At 37.5% G+C, this 21,329-nt stretch overlaps 2 protein-coding genes across 3 annotated transcripts in view; one reads left to right on the top strand and one right to left on the bottom strand.

Moving 5' to 3' along the window:
- Positions 1-2,864: 2,864 nt before the first annotated feature.
- Positions 2,865-8,418, bottom strand: LOC146652547 (sterile alpha motif domain-containing protein 12-like). 2 transcript variants are annotated; one of them, XM_085382217.1, is made up of 5 exons: positions 8,321-8,396; positions 4,272-4,355; positions 3,685-3,811; positions 3,408-3,548; positions 2,865-3,143 (listed from the first exon to the last, which is right to left on the bottom strand). In XM_085382217.1, exons 3-5 carry the CDS (start codon positions 3,803-3,805, stop codon positions 3,127-3,129), a joined length of 279 nt encoding a protein of 92 aa, XP_085238343.1. In that variant the 5' UTR covers positions 3,806-3,811; positions 4,272-4,355; positions 8,321-8,396; the 3' UTR covers positions 2,865-3,126. The 2 variants fall into 2 exon arrangements, with proteins under 2 accessions (XP_085238343.1, XP_085238342.1); XM_085382216.1 differs by lacking the exon at positions 4,272-4,355 and having other exon boundaries at positions 8,321-8,418.
- Positions 8,419-18,797: 10,379 nt separating this feature from the next.
- The window catches only part of scara5 (scavenger receptor class A, member 5 (putative)), a 122,126-nt gene continuing 119,594 nt past the window's right edge, over positions 18,798-21,329 (top strand). The window contains exon 1 of the mRNA XM_085382033.1: positions 18,798-18,997. The gene's annotated coding sequence lies outside the window, so the exon portion shown is untranslated. The remainder of the gene's footprint in view (positions 18,998-21,329) is intronic.

Raw genomic sequence — 21,329 nt, 5'->3', positions numbered from 1 at the left:
GGATTTATCTATAGATGAGGTGGGATGACTTTGACATCAGTGACTTTATTCCTGCCTGAAACACATAGAAGGGTAATCTTTCGTGCATATTATTACAGCTGCAACTTCTCTACTTTTTCTCTATGATTATTTTATATTTTGACACCATAAGTCATTTTTAAAAGCAAATGTCTAAGTAATAAAATAGGAAAAAAAGCCACCAGACAGCAAGATCTCATAGTTTTTACGCCATAGGCCTGGGAGCTTGACAGCAGTATCTTTGCTGTTCCTAGAGCTTCTGGGCAGACATCTTGGATATCATTCCGGAATTCCTCTTCTTTTTTCTTGTGTTTCTGCTGTCTGAGATATTCACTAAGCGCATAATCAGTTGTGCCCATCTTCCTGGATCTTTGCCATTTCATCCTGAATAGTGGTTCTGACACTCACTAGTCCTTGACCTCCTTCCTCCTGCCCAGCGTACAGTCTCAGGGTGCTGGACTTAGGGTGAAACCCTCTGTGTATGGTGAGGAGCTGTCTCATTTTGATGATTTCTTGATTGCCCAGATCTTGTTCTTCCCATTCAGCTGACTCCTCAGGACTTGTCTTATTCTCTGCAGGTATTTGATGGTTGCGGCTTTCCTAGCGTCCTCTTCATGGTTTCTATTTGCCTGTGGGATTCCCAGGTGCTTGGAGCTGTCTGCAATGTCTGCAATGTTGCGTTCTGGTAGTTCAATCCCCTCAGTTCTGACTACCTTCCTTCCACTTATCATCAATATCTGGAGCATCATCTGAAGCTTCAACAAGACTGGATATGGGTACTGATATATATCAGTATTACCCACAACAAAAAAACACGATGATAAATATGTGTAAACACGGAAATTGCGATTTAATTTGAAAAAGGTATACAAATCAGATTATTTTACCTGCTTTATCAAACATATATAAGAATATAAGTAGATTCTTTAAAAAAAAAAAGATTTTGCATTTTGATATTTTCCACCAGACTTCTCATTTTGGTGGCCCTGTCACCGGGGTCAGCTGTGTTGTTTATCATCTGCTTCAGTCTAGCAGAGAGGTGGATTTATGTTTGTGCTGAGTAAGCACTTCCACAGCCACGCCCTGCCAAATCAAATGTCACACCATCTCCTGGGGTATTAATCACACTCCGGCACACAAACACACACTGTCGGGCCCAGAAACATAAAGAAAGAGAGAGGAAAGGTCACACGAGCCCTCAAGTTTTCATAAGCATTTCATGCCTTTAAGAGTAGTATTCAGTCTTTGCATTCCAGTGTATGAGTGTATACGTGTAATTACATACATACTGTGATGCTGAAGTCTATACAATGCTATCATCTTTTTGACTTTTAACTGATTTTTTTTATTTTTACTTTTTTAAACTAAGATTTTTACTTTCAGTTAATTAAAAAATTATGCATAATTGTGTTTAAAACACAATTATGCGTGTGTTTTCTTTGTAGCTCCCCTTCCTGGCAGTGTGGTATCTGCTTTAATCAGCTCAGTAGGTTATAATATTAGATAATAATACTAATATAATACATAATATTAGCATCCTGGATTTGATCTTAGATCAGGTCACAGTTTCGTTAAATCACACAGCTGCTGAAGGAATCATAAGATATTAAACAGGACTGATTTAAAGTCTTGGCTGCCTTCATCCCCCCCATTTCTATGCGAAAAACTATATATAGCCTAGCTGCAAGCAGTAGCCTATTACTATCAATGCACTTTCAGATGCTCAAGGAAAATGCGCAACTGCCAAGCAGTGAGAGGTACAACCACACTGCTGCGATATGTAGAGAGGAGCCTGCTTGCAACAATTATTTTCAAATGTGTTAATGCGTGACTGCAATTACAGATCAATAGATTCCAGCTAATCATAATATATCCAGGTTATACCCATGAAGGTGACACACCTATGATTATAGCCTTTAGTTTTAACAGTCCTGGGTCTTTCACAGCGATCTGTCATAGAGGGATTTTCCACACAGTAAAAAGAAGATTTTTAGGAGGAACATGGATATTAACAGGCTGCAGCTGTAAAAACAGAAATTCCTTACTATGTTTACACCATAGTAGTCTTTACCAAAAAGAGAAATGATTAACAAAAACACTTTAAATTCAGTGCACCAAACAACAAAGAGATGGTCAGAAGTAGGAAACTTGTGCAGTCTTAGCGATGCCTACAATACACATTTAAAGGAGGCAATCTCAAAGTGGCAGTCGCTTGAAACAGATTTAATGAAACTGCATCATCACAATCAAATCCAGACAAACTGACAGTTCACTTCAAAAAACAATGAACTTGAAAGGAAACAGCAGCACACCAACATCTGGTTTGTGAAAAGCAATTTTAGTCAGAGAGAAAAGCAAACAACATGACAAAGTTTTACAGCTTTGACTCAGCTCTTCTGATCAGACGTGTGAAATGTTTAACCTTTCCACCCAGGAAATACTGAGGATAAGCAGTATCTGTTATTAAAATACAATCTGTTCCTATTTTGAGAGCAAGCTACCTATTACAATACTAGTAGGATGAAAATGTGTGTAGGATTTGATATTTGTCACGGGGTCAAGAAGGTAAGTAAAAAATCTCTCATAAATCCACTTAAATTTCCTGAAAAACTGCAGTCAAAAACACAAATTTAAACCAACAAACTCAGCAGAATGCATCCCCTGGGAAAATCGGTGAGCAGATTGTTTCATTTTGGCTTTAAATGATCTGCTGATTGGCTTATATCCTAAACCTCTACACATACTGCGACTGCATATTTGGTCCATAAAAACTTTTGTTCGTATGTTTTATAATGCCATGGTTGGCAAACCCAGTGCAGGGACAGAAAAAACACGGAGATTAATGGACAGTAGGATCAGAAAAAGCCACTCAGACAGAAACTAATCTCATCCATCTGCACAGGTCAGATTTCACACTGGAAATGGGTTTCCTTCTCTCTTCATTCCTCATCGATCCTTCTTTCTATTCACTTCTTGTTATTTCCATCAATTCCACCTTTCTGTCTCCTTCACGTGGATGAATGGATGGTTGGGAAATTCAAAAAAATAACAAAAAGTCAGCCATGGTTCTGTTTTTTTCTTTGGCTTTCTGAAGATTTTCACTGTGATTCATGGAGAAAGAAACTCTGGAGAGTATATAAGAAAGCAAATAAAACAAAAATTAGGAACTATTTTCAGGAATTAAAATGGTAATACTCTTAATTCTTTTTTTTCTTTGAACAAACTTAAATTTATGACTTAGTTTTAATTAAAATGAATCCTGCACCATTGTTTCTATGCATAATTGTTGCATTCCAACAAATATGCCCTTATCAATGCAACTTTATGACTTTTTTATTACATATATAGTTCAGCCGTGAACTGAAGATGAAGTCATTTGGCAGGCTCACCAGAGCAGATGTCACTAAGTTCACTGATTTCTTCCTGAACTTTGAGAAGAAGGAGGTCCTGCAAAATTTCCTGCTGCTGCTTCTCATCTTCCACCCCAAGAAGCTTCAGCTGATAGTCCTTTAGTCTCAGCAACACACGGCCTGCAGATTTAAACAGGATCCCAGTGATTTGTTCAAGTATATAAAAAGAGATTCAAAATAATGCGAGGAAAGCTAATAATGACTTGGCCTGTTAAATTCCTGCCACTGAAGCAGGAATACCATGCATGTGTTGTACCTGTTATGTCATGTTTGATTACGGCTTTGTGGAGTAGGGTCATCTTAGTCGGATACTGTTCCTGAATCCACTCCAGCACTTCTTCCACTGACCATGATGATGGCCCCTTTGATAGTCCCATCGCCCTCTGATCAATAAAACATAAGAAGAGAAATTAAGAGAAGTGCAGAAAAAGTAAATGTTTAGCTTTTTGTCTTACAGTACAAAATAATTCACTGTACCAAATGCAGTTAAATTCAGTCTTCACACTGAAGAAAGAGACAAATGCATGCTTGATATGACAGCAACATCTCTGTCTGGCACTAACCTTTACCAATTTGTGAGGCAACATTTGGGCTCCATTACATTACAGATTGGATTTTATATTTGTATTTTATATTTATTTACGTTTATATACGGTACCCAGTTCTCAGGTTATCTTGTTCTTGTTCTTGTTGTTGTGGTATCAATTTGAAAATCTTACATCACCTCATTCTCGAGTTCACAAACTTGGGTGTCCACACCGCCCACCTGCTTGGCAGGGCAATGACAATACCCTATCAACCTTTTATGGCTGAGTGGTAAAAAATCTTAAAAACAGAGTTTACCTTAAAATATGATGTGGTGAGGGCTCGTGTACGTGGATTTGTTTGTCACAATAGGCTGCAAATGTTCACACACGCTCTGAATGACTGAGAATGAAAAGAAATGAGGGGATTTTCTTAAAATTGTGTGGGCCCCTAGACACACTGGTGACACATAATTACTCTAAAAAAATGAAAATGGATTTGACATGTCTCCTTTAAAAGCAGAAAATAAGCTCAGCAAGTCAGCTGCCATCACTGAGGACATGCAGACAACCCTTAACAACAGCTCAATGAAGTTTTGCTCCTGGCACATTAGCTGAGGACATTTTTGTCTGCAGTAGACCTTCAAATGTGAGAAAATGTTATTTTCTCTTGATATTTGACGCTCTGGATCACCTACTGGCTTCACATAAGCCTATTTTCCGGTGATTAATTCAACAACCCCCTGAACATGATGACAAATAGTTTTGAATGGCCGATGGATTCTTGTACTGCAAGGTGAAATCAACCGAGTATGACACTAAGAGGTCAAAAAAAGTTGTGCACTTTTCAAAAAGCTGCCTTCTGTTCATTTGGCTTTTTTCCTAGCCATATCCTCCTGGGCTGCAATGTAATAGGGCAAAAATTGCTAAACAGTTGATGTGACCTTTTCAGCAGGCCAGTCTAGTTATTAGGTTGTAAATATAGGAATGTAATTTCCTGAGTTAATTAAGAGGGATGCGTGATTGGCTGAGGCGGTAACGAGATCCCAGTGGAGTAATTGACATACAGAGAGTGACCGAGGTAAAAAGACAGCAAAGTTCCCTTCAGCGCCAGAGTGAGCTGAGAGTAAAGAAATCTAACTGAGGACAATAATGTGGGTTTTATGCCTGAAGACAGCAGCTCTTAAGCCACACAGCTCCTGAATTGGGCCCCAGTGGTTAGATTTTATAGTGGCATAAAATGACTGTATATACAGCTTGTCTTATTTGCTCTGAACCATTTCATTTAGTTTCATACTGCCAAGTTACAGCTAAACCAGGACCTGTAAACAAAAGCAATATGCAGTGACAAGCAAGGTGAAAAATTGGATTTTTGTAAATTACTGATTGTGTGCAAGACTTTTTTTCTCTCTCTCTAGCTGACCAGATATTTTTTATTATTCAGCTCCCGGCTTTTGCATCTAGTATCACCATTTCATTGAGCTTCAGTTTAACATTGTTAAACAATGTGGACCGTATGGCTCGATCCAAGGTCCAGATCAACATCTCATGCGCTGTGACAGGTGTCTGCTGTTTTAAGAATATAAGATTCATACACGGATTATCTACTATAAATACTTTTATAGACCTGTCATGTCTTTTTTTGTCCTGCACTTGTTCAGTTTTCACAAGGTTTTTGCAAGATTTTTTAAGGATTGCACACCATGCTGAGACATGCCAAGTTTTTGGAAATTACATAATGATGAAGGAGACTTTTTATACGGACTCACTGTTCATCCTTTGATTTAGGTGTCTGAATTATTCATAAGTCAGAGTTCAGCAGCTTAACAAAGAAAAAACATTCTTCTGAAATGAGGTACAAAAGCAGCCAATGTCCAAAGAAAACTTTGAAAGACTTGAGAACTGTATCCTGGAGAACTGCTGCACAATATTACAAGAATGTCTGGCTCCTTTAAAAGAAAACTGTAAAAAAATGAGAGACAAGTCAGGACTTTTGCACAGTCGTGTATAGCCAGAATTTAAAGGCACACAAACAACAGCCTCTATGCCATCTGACATATTATCAGTGTCACCTTATCAAACACTTTCACACAATCTAACATATACTCCTGCTGCCTCGGGTTCAGACTTTTTTAAAGTAGGTCAAGATTCTCTCCAAAGGATTTGTTTGATTTCCAAGTGCCTCTTTAGCTCACTATGCCCCATATTAGCAATACCCAACTTCTCCCAACAGACAGTTTACTCAGGCGCAGCGCTGATTGTAGATCATGTGCACTGGTAGTTAATTATAGTTTGCTCCAGACAAAAAAACTGAATCACTTTCACCCTTATTAACCTTTCATTTGAGGCCTTTGATGTGTCATGCTGTCATAATTCCCATTGTTGAGGAACTTCACAGATGGACTGAAGTTTCCTTTGACCATCTGAGGTTTTTTAGTATTTCTTAGGGGAAATGAGTGTGTATGAAATACAGAATGACTAAATATTAGATTAAAAATTACAAATTGCAATCATAATGTAACATCACTGGACTCACAGATTTAACTGTTTAACTAACACCCATGAAAATCCTAAACTCTGTAAAACTCCCATTAGTACCCTGTTATGTGACAGCTTAGCTTTGAGCAGTGCAAGTGAGGTTTGCTCTCTAGCTGTATGCCCTCACTGATCTGCGAACACAAGCCCGTGTGCCGAACTCAGCTCAGGTGAAGCTAGTTCTCATGTAGCCTCAGTTTGTTAGCTTTTCAGACAGTACTGAATGGTCTTGTTACTCGGTAAGTTAGTCAGCACTTTGGTCAACCTGTGTTGTTTTTAAATGTCCTCATAAATAAATAGATTGAATTGATTGATAGATCATTGCCTATTTGATGTCCATAGTCCATATTAGTGTTAATAGTTGTTTTACGTTTTGTTATGGTGTAACATGTATGGGAGTCCTAGACGTTTTGTTTGTTTTATACTGTAATAGTCATACTGCAATAATTACACTGACATTATTAAAGCGAAACAATTTTAATTGCATGAGTTTACAGCTAATGTAGTCTACAGCATAACATGTGGGGAGAATAATCAAGCATATTGTTTTGTGTTGTACTATTTCACATGCATCATGTTAACTGAGTACTTGGCTCTTATTCCCAAATAGGTGTGCATCACACAAAACCTAACTCAGCATATACTCTATACATCCAGACTCACTCTACCAATCCTCCAAAGAAAATATTTTTCCAGCCTAATTCTATAGCTTTAACTCACTGCAATTAGTGCATGTTTAATTTCCTCACTCTGTCTTGAGTGTTGATATCTTCCCAACCCACAATGGCATGCAGGAGATCTTGAACTGTAAATTGATGGACGACTATTATCTATATCTTTAGTTATTTTTTGGTGTCTGGAAATTGGCTTAATATATAACAGGATTTCATAATATATCAGAGTTGATCTTAAATTTTAGACAGACAATCTTTACATTCAACATACTAATGGTCAGAAAACGATTGCCTATTAGTATCTATATGCATACATTATGTTTCTCTGTATTTCTTCTTGGAAAGAGAGCCTGCAGATTTATGCCAGACCTATGATATTATGATCAAATACAGCAAGGAATAAAGAAAACGTCAATGGTCAAACACACATACACAAGCTGCAGGCTGCAGCATCCTTCATACATTGTAAATATAATCCTACCACCTTGTGGTGTCTTGCAGAAGTACATCTTCTCCTGAACAAGCTTTAAAGTTTGTTTTAGGAAGAAATAAGTGGTCCAACTTTTCCATAACCTAGTTCACAGAGATTTCAGCTCTCTAATCCGCAGCTTTGCTCCATTTACATTATGCAATGCAGCCGTTTCGGTTCTTTATTCAAACAGTTGGCGCTTTATTGTGTGTTTTCTTTCAGCAAATGGTAAAGCATGCCCTAAAAACGCACTGAGAGTTTTGCACAGCATTGCACAGATTCATTATGCATCACCTTGCCAAAAAATATTTACCGCTGCAGTTTTTCTCAGCTGTGTTAAAGCTCAGCAGAATACGCAGACTGGTTACAGTGTTAAAATTTTTACTTGTTTTAGGCGCCTTTTCTTGTTGACAGGCTGATGCCGAATTAAAGCAGTGTACCTAAAGGTTATGTACTAATTTGTACCAGCTTGGTATGTATGTCTGAATTTAAGAGACCTCAATTAAGCGTATATGAATATTTTGAGTAGAATTTGGGCTGTTGTACAGGACTGAGCCCAACCCATCGACAACAACTGTCTTTCAACAACGTCAAATAGCTACAACAATACTGTAGGTAAGCCGCTTTAACACTTGGTTATCTACACAAACTTTATGTAGGTGTTTAGTTCAGTAGGAAGTTGATATTTACCTCCAGCCCGCTCCCGTTCGTAACGTTTAAATGGCGACCCTATTCGTACCTTTACTGAAGTGTTACAGTAGGTAAGTTCATTTCACAGGCCCCGCCCATTACCCCTGCCACGTGATGCATTCAGGTGCAGTGGTAACATGTGTTTGGTACATAATGCTGCATACTATTAATGAAGTCTGTAGTATTTCCAGGTACACTGGTATCTGTGCATTAAAAAGAAAACATGTATACCTAGCCCATTTATTTATATTATGTACCGGTATGGAGTTAATATGGTTCACAGACAATTAGCTGTGAGGCCACCTGTCCTGCAAATCCATATTTGTTAACTTAATCCACTGCACAGAAGTGTATTCATCTATTTGCAGAATATAATTTAATAGTGATAGTATAAAAACTACATTGCGGTGGAGAAAAGGACAAAAGAGGGCCTCATAAGCAGTCTGAGATCCAGGTCTTAGATTTTTGAGTGTACAAGGTGCTCCAAATTTTCGCAAATTACCGCACAGTAACTGTCATTAAAATTCATCTTAATCTAGAAATAAAGATGTATACAGCTGCAGTTTGTGGCTGCACATTTTGGTATGTAAAATGTGCTTAACATGACATTCTTTACCTAACTGATAAGTTCCCCCGACCTTCCCCTATTTGTCCAAATACTCCTTTTTTATTTATAGAACTATTATTATTATTATTGTTATTTTATATACGTTACATAATTAAGCTTGTTATATTATACTCTAAGAAATTACAAAAAATAATTATGTTTTATTAACTGCTTCCAACAGATGGCGCTCGTCTACAGCAGGTGGGAGTCATCTTCAGCTCGGAGCTTCCCAACTTTAGGTGGAGCAGCCTTGTGGTCACGTGACGTTGTTACGGGTATATTACTAATTTGAGTGTAGGTTATTTTATTAGTTTGCTCTGCTCTACAGATCTGCTAACTCTTTTCATATCACTGGCAGAGGCTGGGCAATTTCGCCATTACTTTTTTGTAGTTTTAATGATACTCTAAATGAAGAAAATTTCACTTGAATCTGCATCTGGCTCATCTGTCATTCCCTTGAAAAGGGACGTTATGTAACATGTATATACAGAGGATCCCTAGTATGACGCACATGATTGTATAATTAGTGTGATAATAAGTTAATGCCATTTCTCCCTTACCTGTAGAACTAACTAACTATGACTTTTCGACGTTGCATGTGTTTAATTTTTATTGCTATTAGGTTGAATGACAGTTTAATTGCTGCATACAATTAATTAGAGTGCAGTGCCACAAACGGACAGGAAACCCACACATAAAGGAACTCATCCATCAGAAAATCGTTGCTTTGTGTTTCTGCTGTTATGGAAGTATCTCTGCTTTTAATTTGCCCACAAAAATGGGCTTATGTTTCACGCAGTTGGCTGAACAATGGCATGGGATGTTTGCCTACTATGATGCTTTCAAGGGCTCCAAGTTCAGACTTGATCAAATAAAATAAGCTGTGAGCTTTTATTTCCATTAATAAATACCATAGGGGATGTTTCTGTTCATAGTGTTTTGTGTTTAATTGTAAAATGAGTGGAAGGATGTGAAAAATAAATTATGTTTCAGTCAAAAACTTCGGGCGAGCTTTTGTATTTAAGTAACAAACAAAGTATTTCTTTGTTGCTCAGATGAGAACAAAGTAAAGATGTTTGGCCATAATCCACAGCACCATGTTTTGGTGAAAACCAAACACAGCATGTCAGCATAACTGTCAAGCACAGTGATGGAGGGACGATGTTTAGGCTTGTTTTGCAACAACAGGACCTTGGTACCTTTAAGACATTGAGTTAACCATGAACTCAAAGCTTGGCTTAAAATGGTTCATGCAAGAGGAAAATGACTTATTTTAACATCTTCTGATAACCCGTGGAATTCGGAATTCTATGTTAATGGGGAAAAAAATCCAAGAATTGCAGTCAAACATTTGGAGAGTAACCCCACCAAAACAGCTTTGGGAAATATATGACTAATCCTAAAACCAAAACTGTCATTCATTGAGCTTCTTTCTTTATTGAAAGCACCACTGAGTTGTTAGTAAAGTGCATTGTACCCCTTACAGGACTTCTGTATAACAATTTTCACAATATAATTTGTGCTGCATGTTATAGCACCATAGCCAGCCAGCCGAACATCTGAAAATACTGTTAAGCAAGCAACACGCATAACAGGAAATCTCCTATATCTCCTATATCCTATATATAGAGAGAAACTATGCCTCCCTATTTTTCCATACAAAAACATTCTGAACTCATTACTAATTGTGTTAAACTTTTTTTGCATGACAGCATTATCATTTTTTGTTTTTATAAAAGTCATGCTCACAAACAACCAAAGAAAATGTGAGTTACAAAGATGTTATTGCACTTGTGTAATATCCAACAACATCATTACTGAACATAAAAAAGTCCCATATTTGGATACACATGTTTGTACAGAGCAGAGTTTTGCAACTCAGTCAACATCAAAGGTTACAGTACCACAACACAACAGGTTGCACTCAACACACAACACGCCATGTTATTACTTCAGTAAATGAGACCTCCCATGATTATTCTGAAAATAAATAAATATGGATTTTAGTTTGCACTTAGTCTTGGGATATGGTATCAGAGTTTTTATTGAAGTCCCAAATCCCAATAAAATGTATTGACCTTTTTAATGCATTACGGGATTCCAGTATTGCAGTTTCCAACATGACTCAATTTTGGGAGGAGAATGCTGAATAATGTCGTAATGGTGGCAACAGTCTGTTGGAGCTCTTTACAAAAAATTTACAGGGAAGCTCATTAAATAATCTCACAACAGTAAAAAAAAGGAAAAAAAAAAGATGCAAACATAACCTAGGTCAAATTCAAATTCAGATTTTATTTGTCACATACACCATCATACACAGTATGACATGCAGTGAAATGCTTGTTGCTGTGCAATGCCCAACCATAAAACTACCGTAAAAATTTACAAAAAAACAGCAATAATAGTTACATAATAGATTTTAAAAAATGAACATCAAAGAAAGGTCTAAAAGATATAAGGAATAAATTAAGAATTTAGCCTAAGAAGTAAAGTCTGGACTAAGAATTAGAGTTAAATTTTAAAATAAAGTGTGCAAATAAACAGTGTGCAAAGGTCAAGACAGAAAGTTGTTTTCCCGTTTACTTCTATACTATAGGAATGAAGTCTTTTTTAGAACTACAGCTATCGCCATCTGGTGGCCTTCAGATAGAATAGAGATTTAAGGCACTTTCACATTGGCTAAATTTTTCCAACCTGACTGCTTTATCCATGTTTTGTGAGTGTTTTCTCATATAGCAAAATAAGTATATGTGCTTGCAGAGTAATGCTTGTTACAAGTAAATTGTATAAATTAGCATTAATAGCTCGACAGTGCAGTTGCAGTTTTCATCAGTTAACAAAAAAAGTATTGTTACCTCCAAATGTTTCCATTAGACAGACCATGTTTATTTTAGAAACAATGCTCAGATCAAGCAGACTCTTTCTTTAATAGGTGTTAATGGTGTAAGGGCTAAGTTCTATGCTTTTAATCATTTAGTCATCATTATTATCAGCTTCATTTACCACTGTCTTGCTTTTTCCTTTTCCTCTTTTTTCACTCCCAGAAGGACAACTCCTCTTCATTTTTGCTGAGTGGTTTTTGGTTTTCTTGGTTTTCTTCTTGCTTGATGGGACCAAACCACTTCTGATATGTTCTACCTTAGTATTTAAAATTGAAAAACACTGAATTACATTTTTATTTTATAGCAATCTTCCCTGGGTAATTTCCTGTTTACTTGCACTATTGTCATATAGAAAAGGAGGATTCAAAACCTGGACTGGATTTTCCAACAACTAATTTACCATGATTTCCAAAGAAGGAAGCAACACACAAATGATGTTGCTCCTCTCTGTGCTGAACTTAGTAACATTGTGTGTCTCTAATGAACTGGATCTATGAATTATGTGCAGTGATGTTTAATTCTATTGCATGCCATGGATCATGCACATCCAATGGGACTCATGGGATTAAGTCTTTAGCTGTGCCCATATTCTTCTACTTTGTGGATTTTTAGTTTTCCTTAAACAGACCCAGTGATTTTATCCTTATTGTTCATCCCAAATTTGAGTGATGGTGAAGGCTGTTGTGACTATATCATTAAATGGGCAACACTTCAACACTTCGTTCAGGAACACATGTATGCACTGAAATATTAAGTCCTAAATGTCATGTGACTGGTTGTTTTTCCTTTTCCTCAAGCGGACATACACTTTGACTGTAGAGGCCTGGGACTGGGACAACAACACACACAACAGTAAGTCAAAACTTCACATACATCCAATGCAGTTTCTATTGCAGTTTCTCAATAAGATTTGCTTATGACCAACACTAAAACATTCATCTGAGCTTGTCAGCCATGTCCACTCACTTATCTACATTTTTGGTTTAAAATGTGAAACGACCTCCAAACTGATGACCCATTCCTATGGCACAAATAGACACAAAAACCTTCTGTGAGATTTAATTTATAGAAACAGTTTCTAGAACCCAAACATTTTATTTAGTACGTCTTGATGCATTCTCAATCATCCAAGTGACTTCTTCAGTCTCAGCTGACTGACCTGCAGTCAGCTGAGACTGAAGAAGTCACTTGGATGAGTGACGAAACGTTTCTCCCACAAAACACTACATCTAGATGAACAGAATCAACTTTTGGAGATTTTATTTAGTAAGACACATGGACAAAAAGAAAGGATCACAATGTTGATATTTATCTTTATTTTTTAATAACCTACAGATTTGTTTGAGATGTTCTGCTGTGAGCTTCTGAGAAGTCATTTAAAAGCTTTGTCAAACAAAAAAGAAACACTAAAGAGGGTTTATTTACCTCTGTTATCGGTTAGCTGCTATTCTGGATCACGATCATGTGGAAGTAAGTGAGGAAAAATAAACACCAGATACAGAGCATTAGAACAAAGAAGAGATTTTAAGGCGATGACAAAGGGAATGTATTCATAGTTACATATTTGTGTTCGGCAGATGCAATTATGGCTGGCAGGGAGAACTTTGTAACGAATGTTTGACTTATCCTGGATGTGTCCATGGAACTTGCAACATGCCCTGGCAGTGCAACTGTGAGATGAACTGGACAGGTCTGTTTTGCAACAGAGGTATGACTAAAAATTTCTTACATTTTAATCACTTCTCTGCCAAAACAGTATGGTCCCTGCTTATTCAGTACTCGTAGTAAAATAACAATGAAAAATAACCAGTAAGTCAGTTGATATCCACTAAAACAAAATGGAATGACTTCAGTATCATCCAATTCTCCAGTTTAAATGTAGATATAAGCATGTCTTCAGAGGAGAAAAGGGTAGGATAACTCAGGGAATACTATTACAAAAGTACAAAAGAAAGTTACAAATAACAATTCAACACTGTGATTGGCAGGCATTGCATCTTTTTTAAAGAAAAAAAGATTTCTGTGGGTATATCATGCAATTTGACCAGATTAAAGACCCTTAGAGAAAAAGGTTCCAGTTCTCCAGTTCATGCAAATGCATAGAGGTGGCATGCTTTACATCACTCCATCCAAGGCTTTGCACTGCACTTGATAGTTTAAGGTTTGGATACAGCTGCTCGGACATTGAAACCCATTCCATGAAGCTCTCTACGTATTGTTTTTGAGCTAATTTGATGGTTACATGAAGTTTAAGGGGCTATAGCAATTGACTGCAGAAAGTTAATGACCTCTGTGCACTAAGCATCTGCTGAACCCACTCTGTGATTTTACATAGCCTACAATTTCACTGTTGAGTTGCTGTCATTTTCAGTTGCTTCCACTTTGTTATATTTAATCCCCTTTTGTATTTCCTATTCTGCCCTTCCATTCTTGTCTCTTTGTTATCTGATGTGTTTGTGTCAAGAGTTCAGTTTGACCCCCTTTGACAGATTTTGTTTACACAATAACAATCAGCTGTCTCAGGTCATTTAACATGGTTGCATTTCCTGAATCACGATCACGTCTACAAGGCTGACATCCAGTTATTTGAGCAGATCAGTTGCAGAACTATGTTACTGACACAAATGGGTGCCAATCCAGTCAGTGGGTTTCATTAAAGCTCTTTATTTTTGCTCAAAACATTGCATTTAGTATGGAATGGGGATTTTGTTTTCTCTCTCTGCTGCTCCATTTAAAGATGCTGATCAGCTCCAAGTGCTCTAAACACGTGTTAATTATTGAGATAATATTGGGATAAATAAGCATGTTTATACATGTTTTCGTGTTTTAGAGTTTGAATTCAATCTAGGAGAATAAGACTTGAGGAGGAGGAAAAGAGTGGCATTTTAAGACTGTCTCCTTCTTTCCTGTCTTAGACACATTTTAGAAATGCATTTAATATCAACTGTTTGGAAAGTATTTTCTATTGAAGAGTATTTTGTACTTACATGCTTTTTCCTTTCACTATTTCAGCAGCGGTTTCACCTGACTCAGCTTAAAATCTATAAATCAGCTCCAGACTGTGCAGCCAGCAGACCAAGTGACAAGTGAGCACATTGTGCTAGTTTAATCCTTTTTCCGTAGTCTCCCATGATTTCAAATCCTTTAAAATTTGTCTTTTAAATCCTTATAGCATCTCCATTAATTACACATATCTTATTCATGTATAAGCCAGATATTCACGTCTTTATTTCTCCTGGGAAGAAGCTAGTCTTATTGCTCATTCTTGAAGTGTACATAACTATTGCAGTGCACCTTTGCATGTGTTACCCCACACCTCTACACAGCAATTTAAATATAGCAATATGAGAGAACAATAAAGTGTATGAAGTGATTTATGATTGAGCAGAAGCTTTGTTTTCTTCAGGACTTTGATGGTTTTTTTGAGTGTACATATTTTTCTGAGGTTTCCATATATCATAATTTGAGTTTTTCTTAAAAAGTGATCATTTGTTTTTTTCAGACCATCTTTTTAGTTTTGTCATTTCTTGTGTCGTGACCTGCAAAAGCTGTTGCAAATTCTCTCCATGACAAAGAATATATGTATCATCCGCAAATAAAAATGAACTTCGACATATCTGCATGTATCATTTGCATATAAGATGAAGAGTCTGAATGTTGAAGAGTCCCTGCTCTCTAAATGCTTTTCACCCAGTCTAGCGCCACCCCTCTAATACGAGGTCTTTCCATTGTATCATTTAAGTATTTTTGAATAATTGTGGGAGTAGAGAAATGGGTCTGTAATTTGTGAACAACAACATATATGTGCTGTTACTGAATATTTACTTATTACCTATGACTTATCAAAGTTTTGACTCTCACAGGCTGCCAGAGATTCCTGCAGGCTTTCGTGCCCTCCACCAGTATGGCCTTGAGAGGTGCAGGTGCTATTAGTCTTCCACCATCCTCACGCCAAAAATAAGAAAAATCTCAGTCATTTCTCAGTGAACAGAACATACATAGACTGAAACATACACAGATTGAAAGCCAGAATGTGTGTCTCTGGCATTGGAGCTGAATGCTTTTTATGTCCAGCATCCACACCAACTAGCTGACTCTGATGCAGTTCATCAATACAGGATTTAATTCATTTTAAAAGTTTAATTAATATTGCAAAAACAATTTAGCTACACAGAAATGTAACTTATGTAAAAGAAAAGCAATATTATGGACAATGGAAAATCCTATAATCTATGATTATATACTTCACATATATTAGAAAACAAGAGGGAAAGAAAATACATTGTTTTAGCCCTCCGAGTGTTAGCAAGGGATACAAATTGTGTTTATTGGAGAATTGTTCAATATTAACATTTCTCAGCAAACTATGCATGTCTTTACAAAACTATTTAAACTAATTCAGCACTCGCAGACCCTCTAACTCTAAAACAGAAACTGAATTTGGTTTGGATTCCAAAATTGACCGACATAGATGGAAGTGAGGCAGAAAATAAAATACCAAACTGGAGAAACTTTAAAAAAGCTTGTTTGCAGCTAAAATTACACAGTTTTTTGTTTTGTCTATATCGTGTTAGTATACATGCAGTCACTTTTTAATATCTATAACACTTTAAGACACAAACTCAAATGGTAATTGTGTGTATAACACTGTTGTTCATGTGTTAAAAACTGAGAAAGACCTAACAATGTAACAATGTAATGTATGAATAATATTCTTAAGTTCAGCTAAGGAAACCCTGTGTCGCAAAATGTTTGATGCATGTGAGTCAAACCCCAGAGACGAATCCAATATTACTCTGATTTTGAATGCTTGATGTAGCAGTTGAAGAAAAAGAAGCCAGTCCCTGACTGATTTTAGGATATAGTTCAGTCTTATCGGCATTTAAAACAAGGAGTCTCTTGAGCAAATGCAGTTTTCTCTGTCCTTTCTTAAAGTTCTCTTCCATTATATGACCAGTTCAGCTTATTATTAAAAGAACCCCCAGGCACTTCTCAGAATTCATCTCAGTGTCTCTTCACTGGATGTTCTCTGGTAAAGGAGAAGGTTTGTACCTGCAGCAGTCGTCCACCAACTTTTCCCAGCACTGATCTGGAGATGGTACTTCTGGCACCAGTTCACAAACTCAGTTTCAGTACTGAAAGCAAAGAGAATACAGGTAAACACAATGCAGTTTCTAAAAAAAGTGAGTGCCCCCTAAACTTAGTAACTGGTTGGACCACCTTTAGCAGTAACAACTGCAGTCAGGCATTTGTGATGACTGGCAATGAGTGTTTTACAGTGCTGTGGAAGAATTTTGGCCCACTCATGCAGCCATATTCAAGGGTTTTTGAGCATGAACCAGCTTTTTAAGGTCATGCCACAGCATCTCAATCTGATTCAGGTCAGGAGTTTTACTAGACTTGAAAGTCTTCATTTTGCTTTTCTTAAGTCATTGAGAGGTGTATTTCTGGTGTATTTTGGATCATTTGGATCAGAGGCCAAGTACGCTTCAGCTTGAGGTCACAAGCAGATGGCTGGACATTCTCCTTCAGGATGTTTTGGTAGACAGCAGACTGCTGTTACCCTTATGCCAGATGTAATGACACACACGCCTTCCAAAAAGCTCAACTTTGTCTCGTCAGTCAGTTTTTTCCCAAAATCTTAAGGAACATCAAGATTTTTTTCAGCAAACCTAAGATTTACATTTCAGTTCCTTATACTCAGCAATGGTTTTTGTATTGCAACTCTGCCACGCAGGCCATTTTTTCCCAGTCTCTTTCTTATGGTGGAGTCATGAACAATAACCTTAACTGAGGCAAGTGAGGCCTGCAGTTCTTTGGATGTTATTCGGAGGTCTTTGTGACTTCTTTGGTTAATTTTGGTCAGCCAGCCAATCCTGGGAAGGTTCACCACTGTTCCATGTTTTTGCCATTTGTGAATAATGACTCTCGCTGTGGTTCGCTGGAGTCCTGCAACTTTAGAAATAGCTTTATAACCTTTTCCAGACTCAGAGATGTCACTTACTTTGGTTCTCATTTCTTCCTAAATTTCCTTGGATTGCAGCATGATGTCTGACTTGCAGGTTCTATTTAAGTTTAAGATTTATGATTGAGAGCAGGTGTGCCAGTAATCAGGCCTGGGTGTTGCTAGAGAAATTGAATTCAGATTTCCAAATATGGGATACGCCAGTTAATTTATGCTAAAATTATGGGTGTTGGGGTGGGGGGTCACTTTTCCACACAGGGCCATGTAGGTTTGGATTTTTTCCCCCTACTACTACTTTTAGAAACTGCATTTTATGTTTACTTGTGTTATATTTCTCTAATATTTAAATTGTTTTGTTGATCTGAAACATTTAAGTGTGACAAACATACAAAAAATGTGAAATCAAGTGAGCAAACACTTTTATTATCACTGCATTTGTTCATTCAGACATAAAATGTTTTATGTATTTAGTGTTGAAACGAGGCAACTCATCCATGGTGCTAACTTCTGTCTCCAAACCACTCAACATGAGTGGCTTGAGTTGTTTACAAAGTTATAGGGGCATGACAGCAATGGTTTGGACATGTACAGAGGAGGTATTGTGAATAGCAGCTCCATATTCAGCATACAAAAGATGCTGAATATGGAGCTGCTAGTCAGGAAAAAAAGAGGTAGACTGCAGATATGAACGATGATGTAGTGAAGGGGGACATACAGAAGGCTGGTGTGCCAGATGAGGATGCAGGAGATGGAAGACAGAGGAGATGAAAGCAGGTGATTTGCTGTGGCGACCCCTAAAGGAAGCAACCAAAAGTGGAAGAAGATGGGACACAAACTCACTTTGTTTTATTACCTCCATCCCACAGAGGGCGCTCGTGTACAACAGGTGAGTGTCATCATCTTCACCTCGCAGCCTCTGTCCCAGCTGCTCGGCAACTTCAGCTGGAGTTTAGTGATGGTCACATGACGTTGTTATGGGTATATTACCCCAAAATGTCACAGTTTGCGCTCCACTACAGAGCTGCTGCCTGTCTCCGCAGCACTGACAGAGGCTGTGCATGTCCCTGTACTATTAGAAACTTTACCGATTACTTTTTGTTTTGTAGTTTTCATTATTTTTTTGAGAGCTGAGCCACTGAAAAAAGGAAGCGAGAGCAGAATTTTGAGGGCAATTATGAAAAACGCGGAGCAGTGAATTTTATTTCCCGTTGACAGCTGAAAAGGTGAGACAGGAGGACTCGTGCTGCTTCTCTCCTTCAGGATGTCGCACAGGCTTAGCATTATCTGAGAAAATATGTAACGAATTTTGACTTAAATATGCATCTGTCTGGTCTGTCATTCATTTGAAAAAGGGTATCATGCAATGTGTACACACAGAGGATCCCTAGTATAAATCACATAAGTAGGCTCTCGGGAAATCTGCGTAAGAGTAACAGATTTACCAAGGCTTGGTAAGTTAATTAGTGCGTTCATAGGTTAATGACGTTTGTCCCTCATCTGTAAAACCACCAACTGGGCTGTTTCGACCTTTGTAGAGTTGCTGATTTATTGACATGTGTTCCACTTTTATTGCTATTAGACTATTAGGCTGAATTGCTGCATACAATTTATTGGAGCTCAGCGCTACACAAGGACAGGAAACCCACACTTAATGGAACTCATCCTCAGAAAATTGTTGCTTTGTGTTTCCGCGGTCATGGATGAAGTATCTCTGCTAATTAACCGAGAAAAATGGGTTAATGTTGCACACGGATGACTGAACAATGGCGTGGAGTGTTTGCCTTACTGTGACGCTTTCAAGGGATCCAAGCTCAGATTTTATGGAACAAACTGAGCTGTGAGCTTTTGTTTTGATCACAGGGATTGTTTTTGATTGTAGTGATTATTTATTGCGTATTGAAAAGCAGTTTGACATTGGGTGTTATGTAATGTTTTGAAAATATATATTTATTCCAATTACACATGCACTCATTCATCTCTGTCGATGTACTTAGACTGTCAGGAGAGACCACACGCGTCGTGTCCCTCTGACCTCGCAGATGATCAGATTCTCTGCTGAGGGCAAATCTCACAGAGCGACAGTGCATGACAAGATAATTGCTTCCTCTTATGCTACTAGAATTGAGAGTGGTCCGCCTGCTGTGCTGAGTGAATTCCCATTCACTCTTTGTGCATTCATCTTCAGTGAAGTTGACCAGAGCAGATATTATAAGAGACACACAGAGAATCCTGGATTGAAATCTATGGAAAATCAGCAAAAATAAGAAATATAAATTCCACAGGTTCAAGTCAGTAAATGCTTTAAGTGGTGCTTATCATGTTATTTGAATGGTGATTCAATACAAATCACAAAACACTTGAAAAAAGGTAATTAATTAAACAGTAAAGATAATTTATGTGTTGTTTCAAAATAAATGTCCAAATAAATCCCCTGGCTGTTGCGGAGACAGTCATGATGGCAAGGTAACTAGATTTGTTTCTATTACTTTTATCAGACCCAACAATTTGCTATTAACAGCAAAGCTTTTCATTTTCTTTTCATTCAAACTGTGGCCAGTAGGCATGTAATTAGTGGTCTCTTTACATTTTGTTGCCAGGTGCATTATAGACCAAGAGCCAAAATACAATATAGACATACTATAGTGATTATGACAAAACAAATGTGCTTTGGAATCTGCCCTGCAACCAATCACTTAAGCAGGTACTGGTCACTGTTATGACACTACGAAGACATTTTTTTTGGTATTGGTTGAAAGAACTTGCTGGATTTTAGATTTTTTTTTTTTAATGCAAAAGTGCTTGTCTAAAGTGGATTTACAAGATCTTTGTAGTTCAAAATGAAAAGCAGTATGATTATCCTGTGGGAGCTAACATCTTTTCCCCCAATATATATCTACTTAAATGTAAGATGATTCCCAAAACAAGCCTTTTCACTCATAATTGTGGATGGTGTTAGGAGGATCAAGTATGTGTATTGAGTAGATGTGCCCCTGATCCCAATCTCATGGAGCAACAACATGGCATGACCTGGTTACTACTTGAATTTTCTCCTTTTGGGTTAGATCTGAGCCCTGCCTCAGCAGAATGTGCAACAGGAAGTAGACAGGATACCAATGTGCTTTGCTACTGTATTAATTCGCCAACAAGTACCCGCACTGTTCTCACATGGACATCAGACATCAAACAGACTGCAATTTGGAGCTAACAACAGGAGGGCCGCGACAACGGCCATTTTTGACGTTAGGAAATTCTCACATAAATCTCTATTTAGGATTCTTTGATTGCTGTTTCTCTGCTCTAATTTCTCTGTAATTACCTTGTATGTGTACCACAGAACTCTGAAAATTTGTCTTTTATATTACTATAATACACAAAATCTTTGTTGGTTTGCATATACAAGAATGTCAGGAATCAACCAATCAAAACTGGCAAACAGGCATGTTTTAGGCCACTGAAGGTTCTCATCTATATCAGATATGATGTCATCACACTTTCTAGCAACCACCTATAAATGAACACCTTATGAAAGCATTGTAGCCTTTGAATTTCACAACA

Source organism: Rhamphochromis longiceps, linkage group LG15, assembly GCF_057381845.1.
Source record: "Rhamphochromis longiceps isolate RC_006_pf linkage group LG15, R_longiceps_female_GT1.1, whole genome shotgun sequence".
Classification (NCBI taxonomy): domain Eukaryota; kingdom Metazoa; phylum Chordata; class Actinopteri; order Cichliformes; family Cichlidae; genus Rhamphochromis; species Rhamphochromis longiceps.
The sequence above is the reverse complement of the archived record's forward strand: the minus strand, read 5'-3'. Positions and strand labels throughout refer to the sequence as shown.

Excerpts from the sequence above, each read along its gene's own strand:
- LOC146652547 (XM_085382216.1), bottom strand. The coding sequence starts at position 3,805 with ATGGGACTATCAAAGGGGCCATCATCATGGTCAGTGGAAGAAGTGCTG. Across the intron at positions 3,549-3,684 it reads AATCAAACATGACATAACAG|GCCGTGTGTTGCTGAGACTA; the intron begins GTACAACACATG and ends TTAAATCTGCAG.